The sequence below is a fragment of the Micromesistius poutassou genome, assembly GCF_964030765.1.
Source record: "Micromesistius poutassou genome assembly, chromosome: 6".
In the NCBI taxonomy this organism is placed as follows: domain Eukaryota; kingdom Metazoa; phylum Chordata; class Actinopteri; order Gadiformes; family Gadidae; genus Micromesistius; species Micromesistius poutassou.
This window is the reverse complement of record NC_140276.1, coordinates 12485487-12495703: the sequence shown is the minus strand read 5'-3', so window position 1 is coordinate 12495703 and position 10217 is coordinate 12485487. Positions and strand designations below refer to the sequence as shown.

General features: G+C 47.0%; 2 protein-coding genes across 3 annotated transcripts; one reads left to right on the top strand and one right to left on the bottom strand.

The window, feature by feature from the left end:
* Positions 1 to 6540, top strand: stx5a (syntaxin 5A). Of its 2 annotated transcripts, XM_084469574.1 has the most exons (11): positions 1 to 155; positions 731 to 951; positions 1189 to 1259; positions 1387 to 1442; positions 1674 to 1861; positions 2805 to 2861; positions 2978 to 3059; positions 3447 to 3521; positions 3694 to 3797; positions 3918 to 4039; positions 5087 to 6540. In XM_084469574.1, the coding sequence occupies exons 2-11, from the start codon at positions 889 to 891 to the stop codon at positions 5244 to 5246; spliced, it is 978 nt and encodes a 325-aa protein (XP_084325700.1). In that variant the 5' UTR covers positions 1 to 155; positions 731 to 888; the 3' UTR covers positions 5247 to 6540. The 2 variants fall into 2 exon arrangements, with proteins under 2 accessions (XP_084325700.1, XP_084325701.1); XM_084469575.1 differs by lacking the exon at positions 3447 to 3521.
* A 909-nt stretch (positions 6541 to 7449) lies between these two features.
* Positions 7450 to 8588, bottom strand: LOC311344913 (protein RD3; the record flags this gene model as incomplete). The annotated part of the gene is made up of 2 exons (XM_084469252.1): positions 7450 to 7851; positions 8287 to 8588. The coding sequence occupies 2 exons, from the start codon at positions 8586 to 8588 to the stop codon at positions 7458 to 7460; spliced, it is 696 nt and encodes a 231-aa protein (XP_084325378.1). The 3' UTR covers positions 7450 to 7457.
* Positions 8589 to 10217: the final 1629 nt, after the last annotated feature.

Here is a 10217-nt window from a genome sequence, read left to right as displayed (position 1 = left end):
TGGCAGTGACGTAGCCCTCCGGAAGTGACCCGGATCGGAACTTTAACTCAAGGATCGCCTGCTTTTTCCACCACAACCGTCGAGGATCCGTGAAATAATTTATATCATCGACCAGAGGAACGACGAAATCGGACTAGGATAGCTTCTAACAACAGGTATTCATGCCAATATCCAAAGGAGCCCTCTTTTGGTTTTGGTTTCCTTCTTCTCGTAGCGCTGACAAAACAGAAGTAGCTCCGCTGTTAGCCTAGCTCCCCGTTAGCCAATCAGGCCGGAATCAGCTGGGCTGGGGGGGATCGACCGAACCCATTCGGAGCACGATCGCATCCCGACAAATGGTTATCATTTTATGTACCCGTCTTCTATGACTTGATACTCAAAGGATTGTGTTATTGTGCTGAGTTGCCCTCCGTCATAAGCCCTGTCGTGACAGTCACCGGCCGGCGTGTTGCTGTGGTGTGTACGTCTGAGTCTAATCCATCTAATGGGATAGACGTAGTGTGGCGTGATGGGCCAAGTTACTCATGGTGGGAAGAAAACCACACGCGTCTTTTTCACATAGAAGTCACAGTGACTCCACAGTCACTTCATCTTCCTGTGTGTGTGTGTGTGTGTGTCTGTCTGTTGCCTTGTGTTTATGCAAGTGTGTGTGTGTGTGTGTGTGTGTGTGTGTGCGCTCAGAGGGGTTCTGGGTCCTTGCCCCTCATACGCTTTTAAATTGTTGTCACAGAGAAATGGACGTGTGTGTGTCTACGCTCGAGTGGATGTGAGAGCTGCCCACGCCACAGGAGGTTCTGCTACACGATAGTGAACAGCTGATCTCGATCGATCGGTCCGACCCGACCACGGTAGAGCTGTGACCCGGGCTGGTGACTCCCCGGCGGGAAGATGACCTGCCGAGACCGGACCCTCGAGTTCCAGTCGGCCTGTAAATCTCTCCAGGGCAGACAGGTATGTTCTCATGTTAACCTGTGTTGGTTTGTTTTGGCACACAATCACTTTCAGACATTCTTACCTCTTATCAGGGACTTACCCGGGAGAGCTTGTGGTTTTAAATGAAAACAGAAACCATAACTTTTAAGTGAATTTACTTTCATTATGAGGACATTTGTTTGAGTAAACAGCTGTATGTTTGATAAATTTATGATGATTTTATGAATACTAATTTGGTGTATCTTTTTATTCTAGAATGGAATCCAGCCGACCAAGCCGGTCCTCAGTGCACTCAAGCAGCGCAGTGACTTCACTGTCATGGCCAAGTGAGTCCAACACATCCTAACATGAGCCACAGCACACAGTGGCAACCATGCAAATATGAGCCTGGTCTTAAGGTGACGCCTCCTCCTTCTGGCTTAAGTTTTGACCTAACTGGTTGTTCTTTTCCAGGAGAATTGGAAGAGACTTGAGCAACACGTTCGCCAAATTGGAAAAACTCACCATTTGTAAGTTATTGTTCATGGTCTTTTATTGGCATTGCATCGATATCATATCATAATAAACAGTTGTACAGAAAGAACATTTCAGTGTGATTGACCATAAGTTGCAATCTTTCCCTGAAGATCCTTTTATAGCCACTGCTTTATAAAAACATAGATTATAAGTACGTGTTGGTTATTGTGATTGATATTCCCCTCTATATGAAGAGCTGACCGAGTACCTTTAAAACATTTCAGTGGCAAAGAGGAAATCTCTGTTTGACGACAAGGCGGTGGAGATCGAAGAGCTGACCTACATCATCAAACAGGACATCAACAGCCTGAACAAGCAGATCGCCCAGCTGCAGGACCTGGTGCGCTCCCGGGGGGCCCCTGGGGGCCGGCACATCCAGACCCACTCCAACACCATCGTGGTGTCACTACAGGTAGAGCTGGAGCCATGAGATGGTTTATACCTGTTCACACTGAAACCTTAACCCTGGCCGCTAGGCCTGTGGCGGGGTTGGTGATCGCTAGTGTAGTTTAAAGGGGTTATATTGTGGTGTGAGTGTGATCAACCATTACAAGCCATTTGGAAATCTGGCTTTTCCTGTGTTTTATTGACCTCACAAGTAGCAGAGTCCATCTAGATGTACGCTAGATGGATCCGTCTACAAGCCTGCCCAGTGGACAGCAAATGTTGCTGATTTATCCAGCGTACATCTAGGTGGACACACCCACTTGTGATGTCACTAAACACAGGAAAAGGCAGAATTTGAAAAGGCCTGTAATGGTTAATCACACTCACACCTGGTGGCATGCTATCACCGCTTTAGTCTCTGCTGAAGCAAAAGTGAAACCAAACAAAAGCTTGTCGTTCGACCGGGAACGGTCTTCAAACCAAACAATCTCCAACAGAGGCTCGTTGTCAACTAGAACAGATATGCTATAAGATCCTTTACGTCTCTAATAGCCGAGTGTGATTTGTTAGAAATGCCATAGCCATCCCTCAAAGTATCCCATTAGTACTTCCCGACAGCATCTTTGACAGATAACGTTTATGCTAAGATTACATGAACAGTCAAGTCATGTAAGTAAGTCGTGTTCAAGAGAGGGTCAGGCTTCTCAGACACTTGTAGTATAACGCCACAGCGTGAGGCACATTTCATATACATTTCATACAACATTATGCTCATTATAAACGCTCCTACACAACGGCACTCATGTCGCCAGGGCTCGTAACCACGGGAATAACACTGGTGCCATAACCCTCCTTCTTTAAGCTCTCAGCTCAAAACAAATTGCTAGGTTTGAGTTTGAGCTGAAACTTCACTTTCACTTTTTATATTTTTTTGCCACTAAACAGCTATGCGTGTTCTGTGTTCACAGTCCAAACTGGCATCCATGTCCAACGACTTCAAATCGGTCCTGGAAGTAAGAACAGAGGTGAGACATGCATGCTTTATGGCCGTACTCCTTACTGGACCAGTTCTACCATAATTAAATCCATTTTACTTAAACGACAACACAAAGAACAGTAATGTATCTCTTGTGGTGCACAGAACCTGAAGCAGCAGCGCAGCAGGAGAGAGCAGTTCTCCCAGCCTCCCTCCTCTTCCTCACCCATGATGGCCAACAACTTCAGTAAGTCTCTTCACACACACACACACACCGCTCCACTGAGTAACCACTCTTCACACGCAGCCATAGCAGTGCCGGCAGGGTAATGGCACGCTACTCTGTTTAAAGAAAATTATGCAAATGTGTGCTTGCCGTACAGTCATTGTTCTCTGGCTACACAACGTGCTTTAACCCGGGCCCTGGTAGCTCTGCAAAAACACCACCAAAGAACAGCGGTTAATCATTACAGACCGTGTCAACTTTTACCGGCAGCGACAGATGCGCTTCTTAGACAGACTCACGCTTCCAGGAAGCAGCCAGGTTGCCATAAGAACAGGCTGCTCCTGACCCATGTGCCTGCCTGTCACTGTATCTGGTCCTCTATAATGCAAACATGACAAAACATTTTAGGGAGCCGCAAAAAAGGGGCCCAGGAGCCGCAGGCAGCGCGCGAGTACCAGGGCTATACCACCTCAAATTTAAAAGGTATTTCCCTGGATGTCTGTGGTCTCTCCCAGCGGGTACACCCAGCTTAACTGTTTGTTGACCCGCTGTTCTTAAAGCAAAAAAAAAAAGAAGCCTTTCTCTCCTAAACGTGTGGGATGTCTCTCCCTAACCGCGGCTGTGCTTGTTGTCTGTGCCCTTGTCCGTTCGACAGAAAGCTCTGTGCTGATGCAGGACGAGTCCCGGAGCATGGGCGAGGTGGCCATCGACATGGACTCCCAGTCCAACCCCATGCAGCTCCAGCTCATTGACGAGCAGGTACGGCTCTGCGCGTCTCGTCTTTAACACATTTTTTCAAAACACGTGGATGTCCGCTGTGTCGTGACGCAGCGCTGCATGGTTTTCTTTGGTGTTATTATTTGCGTTTCCCTTTCTTAGGACTCGTACATCCAGAGTCGTGCGGACACCATGCAGAACATTGAAAGCACCATCGTGGAGCTGGGCTCCATATTCCAGCAGCTGGCACACATGGTCAAGGAGCAGGAGGAGACCATCCAAAGGTGAGCGGGGGGGAGACGGAGAAACGAGAACAAGATGTTTGTGATTTGCAAGCCAGGTACAAAGGTTGGCTTTTACAGGAGATAAGAAACAAGAGAGACTAGTAAAAATGTTGTTGAAATACAGGATTGTACAATGTGATGTTGTTAAATATTTCCAAAGGGATCCTAACCTTATAAAAATCTGTTTCTGTCTGGGCCCCGTAAAGTGTTGATGAAATGCTGAGACCCCTTCCATTCAGGGTCTTTGTACTCGATAAAAGTGTCGTTATTAAACATGCACAATATTATGAGGCTCTACCATTTTATCGGTCAAAGCTACTCCGAAAGCCAACGGAAAATGGTAAAATTACAATATAATGAGCACCTGCAGCACTCGGCCCCAGGGCAGTCTGAGGGGGATTTATATTCGGAAGGATTGATTCTTGGCACGCCAGAGTATGATTGCCCCCCCCTCCCTCCCTCCACCCACCCACCGGTCAGCTTCCACATTAGCAATGTTGTTCCGTACACAAGTTTGCTTGCGTATCTACCAACTCTGATACACTAGGTGGTGCTATGCCCCGAGTTGGTATGCCCCAACTTTTCTACACTCTCCAGTGTAGAAAAGCATCCATACACTGGAGTCGACCTTTCCACTATTCCTACTGTTGTTGATATGCTGGAGAACGATCCTCGCCTGCCCACCTACTTCACCAGCATGGCCGTGCAGTTCAGAGGATTAGATGCGGTGCGTGCTGCACGCATACGCAGCTATGCAGAATAGCATACAAGCTTACATAGTTAAGTGTTCCCACCTGATGCGAACCGTACCTGGGTACACATGGACGGTACCCGAGACCCCCGTTCTAGTGGTCTCGGACACGGTTCATCCATGCTCCGGTACGGTACACGAATAAGGCACACTCATGCATTGAACTAGATTGGGGGCTCTAGTGTAATCTGATCCGGGCCCAGTCCCTCTCAGCGCAACACCCTGAAGGAGAGGGAAGGTGTCTTCACAGCCGTCCTACTGGCCCCCCTCTCACATGTCCTTCCCCCACCCTGCAGGATCGACGCCAACGTGGAGGACACCCAGCTGAACGTGGAGGGTGCCCACACGGAGATCCTCAAGTACTTCCAGTCGGTGTCCTCCAACCGCTGGCTGATGATCAAGATCTTTCTCGTCCTGGTGGTCTTCTTCATCGTCTTCGTCGTCTTCTTCGCTTAAAGGAGGAGAAAGAAGAGGAGGAGGAGGAGGATGATGATGATGGGAGGCCGAGGAGCACGGATTCTGGGTAGGGGTGGGGTGCGAAGAAAAATGGACTCTTAACCGAGACTCAAAGCGGTGGTCGAATCAACACGTGTTATCTGAGTTTCCTCTATCAATCGGGCTGTTGTTGACTCTTTTTAAAGTTATTTTTTTTCCTCCCTTGTTCGGGAGAGCAAAGGGTGCCCAGTTGCGGTATCTGAGCCCATGTTAATGAACTGTACTGTCCACCAGACAGCCCATGCCCTCTGACCGGCAGACCACGCCTTGGAGGTAATACAGAGGTGAGATGAGCCGTGTGCTAGAGCGAGTGCAACGCTGTTCATTGTTACTTTAGACCAATTAATCAGAATACATTTAATCGAAAATGGCTATTTAACGGTTTGATTCTACAAACTATCTTTTTTTATTTTAAGATCTGGTTAAGCTGCAGAGGTTCTTCTTTTCCTTCCGGTTCCCGCTAGTGTCGAGTGTGGGTGGTCGCAAAGAGAAAATAACAAATGTTTTTGGTTATGAAATTCATAGCCTGCCATGCCACTTATGTTGCTGTTGAGAACTGGACTTTGTCACTAATCTATTCACAATAATTTAAATACTGACGCTAGATCTTATTTTCCCCATTAATGTTCTTCTGAGCTTTATTTGCCAAAATGTGTACTTCTAACAAGAACTGCAACTGAAAATATTAGTCCCTTTTTGTTTGTATATGAAAGAAAAGAAAGGCAGCATGGCATCACAGTCCACTGAAGGGGACCTTCCTGGCATTGCCCTCCACCAAAACACAAATAGTTCATTTGGAATTGGTTCAGGCCACACGTTGGCACCTTTTTTTCTGTCAGTGTTGACATCTCGGCGGGTCTGAATCTGCATTTCAAAGCATTTTTTATTTCCCAGTAGTCTTAACAAGTTTCATTCCAGTGTAAGGCTCGGTGGGGATTGGGCCACTGGAGGGGGTTCTGCCAGTTAAAGCCTACTAATGAAGTGACTGGGACCAGCTCACCCAGGTGTCTGGTCGGGCATGGCTGCAGTTGTTTTGACTGATTTGATGAAGCGCTGTCAGACTCAGAAAGAGGACCGCTCATGTACAGGAACCGTAATTTAAATGACCATAGCTTTTTGAGAAAGAGATATTCTTCCTATTTTCATCCCCTGTCTTCACTTTTAGCCAAATGCCTTGAAGTTGATGTATAAAGTGCAAATAGTAATGAAAGTGTAATGGAAAAGGAAGTGCATATAAATAAATGAATGATAGGAGGCCTGCGTTAATGGTTGACCTATTATTGAACATAAGAGGATTAGCATCCTTCGATATAATTCACCTGCCGTGCTATTTTGAGACGGCTTTCCAGAAGCAATGTGCTAATCTGGGCCCTGTCAGTTATATAAACTTTGGGACAGATTGTTTATATGTACACCATGATATGATGTAACCACTTGCAACATGCGAGTCACTAAGCTGGAGTACACATACACAGGACCAACTCCAGATAAACAATCTGCATGTATATATTCATTTATACACAAAAAAAGGATATGGATTTGGAAAAAGCACGGTTTTAATCACTTAATACAGCAATGTATCACAACCATAGGAAAATATACAATCTTTCTAAACATCTGCTGACCTACACCTCAGTGGTATTTACATCGGAGCGTGTGGTTTAATTGGTATTAAAGAGGTAAAACTTGCGTGGTAAGTATTAAGGTGCTGAAGGTGCAAATGATTTGGGAGAAGAACATTCCCGCACTATGTGCTATACCCATTCTGAACTTTACTAATCAGGAACTAGACTGAAAAAGTGCATTTCAAACTGTACTCAGTCCATGGTGAATTATGAGGTTCATGTGCAAAAACTATACTCAATCTAAGGAACAAAACCAGCTTTTGATGTATTGAGGATGGACACCAATCGGCCGTTTATATCTTTAATGAGGTCTCGTATTCTGTATCTTTGTCTCCAGGCTACTTTACACACTTATAATACAGTAGTAAGTATGTCCTATAAGCTAGCATCTATATAATGTACATATTGCTGCTTCTCTTCCAACATCTCCACCCTTGACCATTAAGGGGGCCATCTCGTAATGGCTGATACCTCTCCTGCTGCACTTGCTCCCTCTCCCACCCACCCACCCGTCCGTTTGTCCCGCATCTCCTGCCAACCAAACCGCTCACCCATGCACGATTTGCTCCACGGGGCTGATCTCTGGCATGCTCTGGCTCCGGCTCTTCCTGGCCGCCCGGGCCCTGAGCCTGGCGTCCTCCACCCTCCCAATGTCCTCCTCCATCGGCTCCTCCTCCTCGTCTGACCACTCCATGGACTGCTCCAGGTTCCCCCGGGAGCCTCCCATCCCGCCGCCCCTGAACAGGGGGGCCGTGCGGAACCGCGAACGGAAGTGGACGAAGGAGAGGCTCTTGCTGCGATGCTGCTTCTCACAGACGGGGGCCGGGGCGTCAGATGTGTCCTCGCCGGCCTGCTCCTCCACGCAGTCGCGGACGATCGTGCGAAACAGGCGTGCCACTTGCTGGACCTCCGGCTCCATCTGGGACACCAGCCGCCGGAATCTGCCAGTAAGGCGGTGGAACATTGACACGTGTCCGCACATTTATGGTTTTGTTGCTGGGATTAAACAGCAACTACACAATAGAACACCAGTGTGAGTTTACTGCCCAAAGGGTGAAACTGATTAACCAGTACACTGCTACTAATTCATTTGAGGTGTCAAATGGAAAAATGTGTTATTCTCTCTTTTTGTGTATAGACAGTTTTGTGATGCAAGTATCGCTGCCCTACCATTCGCCTAGTAAGGTTAGGAGTAGATGACTAACTCCTAAAAGAGCCCTTACATGAATTATTACAAATCATTTGAGTAATCATTTGTATTCATTGATTCTCCATGTAGCCAGTTCCACAACTAGCAGCGTCAGTATATAAAGCAGATTGAGGTTCCTGTGTCTCTCTCTGCATATCCTGTCAGTGTAGGTGAGCCTCTCTTCTACCTGACGATCAGAGGGCCGCACTGCGACGGGGGGACCTTGGAGCACAGCTCCTGCAGCTCCAGCAGGTTCCCGGGGGTCAGCTCGTAGGGCGGCGGGGCGGGGGCCGTGGCCAGCCAGCTGTAGTTGGCGGCGGAGGAGGCGGAGGAGCGGCGCCGGCGGCCCTCTCTCTCCAGGCGGATGCGCTCCGTCCGCTTCACGATGGCGCCCAGCTCCAGCATCAGGGTGTTGGTCACCAGCTCCTCGGAGGTGCGGCGGCCCGGGACCTTGGGCTCCAGGGAGAATACAGCGGACCAGGGGAACATCTGGAGGGGGGGGGGGGGGGGGGGGTTATGAAGAGGAAGCAGATGGATATTTATGGGCAGTGAAACCTGGGATTTAAGAGAGATTTGAAATGAGGTGTGTGTATAACCCTAAGACAATAACAATTTTACTTCAAGGATGACATTTCTATTTGTAGATTGATAGCAATTATGAAATGAATGATTAAATGAATTTTATATATACTCTTACCTCATTAAAGTTGTATAAGGTTATCTGTGGGGGAATCCTTTGTGGTAGAGAATTCCTTGTCTGGTTCTGTCTTAAGTCCTTGTTCAGCAACAGAAGAAACAACAGGCCTCCATTGGGTCCGTCGAACAAATGGACAGAGAACACGCAGCTACCTGACTGCCGTGCTACCTCTTGCGGTCCGGGGCAGACAATAGCTGTACGTGTTGTCCGTGGGGTGGGGGTGTGTGTGTGAGTGTGTGAGTGTGTGCATATGTGTGCTTGTATAGGGTAGTGTCTGGGATGGAGCATGAATGTAATCCTGTATTATTAGCAAGTGAGTGAGAGGATCAGCTTACCTTACAGACTGGATAATTTTGAAAGGCCATCGTTGGAAAGCTTCAGACATGGGTGGAACAAGCCAATGGGAGGTGCCGATTGCAATTAACAATTTAACCCTCTAACCCTCAATTAAAATACCACTGTACAAAACAACACCCATAGCCAGTAAAATGAGCACATTCACCAATTCCAAATATCACCCAGCTTCCCGACCACGATCCCTGAGCTCAGCCGACCCATCTCACCCCCTGAACCGTGAATACAATATCCTGCATTTTAACCAGTGTAAGTAGCAACCACTATGCAGACTAACAGAGCAACTAGGCGGGACTAGAGCCAGGACTCAGGACTAGAGCCACGACTCAGGACTAGAGCCACAGGACTAGAAGCATGACTCAGGACTAGAGCCACGACTCAGGACTAGAACCATGACTCATGACTCAGGACTAGAGCCACTAGGGGTCTAGCAGACTCAGGATTATCAAAGCCAGAACACCTTTCATCCCCACCAGTATCTGCCTCCTCAACAGAAGTGAGGAGAGAAGCACCGCCCAGAGACAGTGGGATGAGGTGTATGTACAGTGGGTGTGTGTTTCTGTTCTGTGTCACTAATGGATCATTTTGTGTTTCGTTTGTGCACTTCAACTCTTTCTTATTGTCTTTGCCGACCCTGTGCATGTGCCCAACAAATTCCCCACTGCGGCAAATACAGTTCTGTTCCAGCTCTAAGATACTATAGGGTGTAATTTGAATCCTATGATTGTATTAACATTGACTTCTACTGTATAGTGAAATACAATATTACATATCTAGTTATGTGATTACCAGCCATTTAAGTTTACACTCACATGCTATTATATTGTATACATTTATTACTCTGTCTCTTCATCGGGTTTGCCACTATATCAGGAAATACATTTGTAATTATTCCTGCATCTCACACTTTAAGCATCTGAAGATGCAACACCTGTGACTATTGCTACTAAATATCAGCAATATTTACAGGTACAGTAATGCAGGGATTCTACAGCTGCCATACAAATACTGAAACGATCACACAAAAGAATACATAATATACATTATAATATACATTATAATGTAAT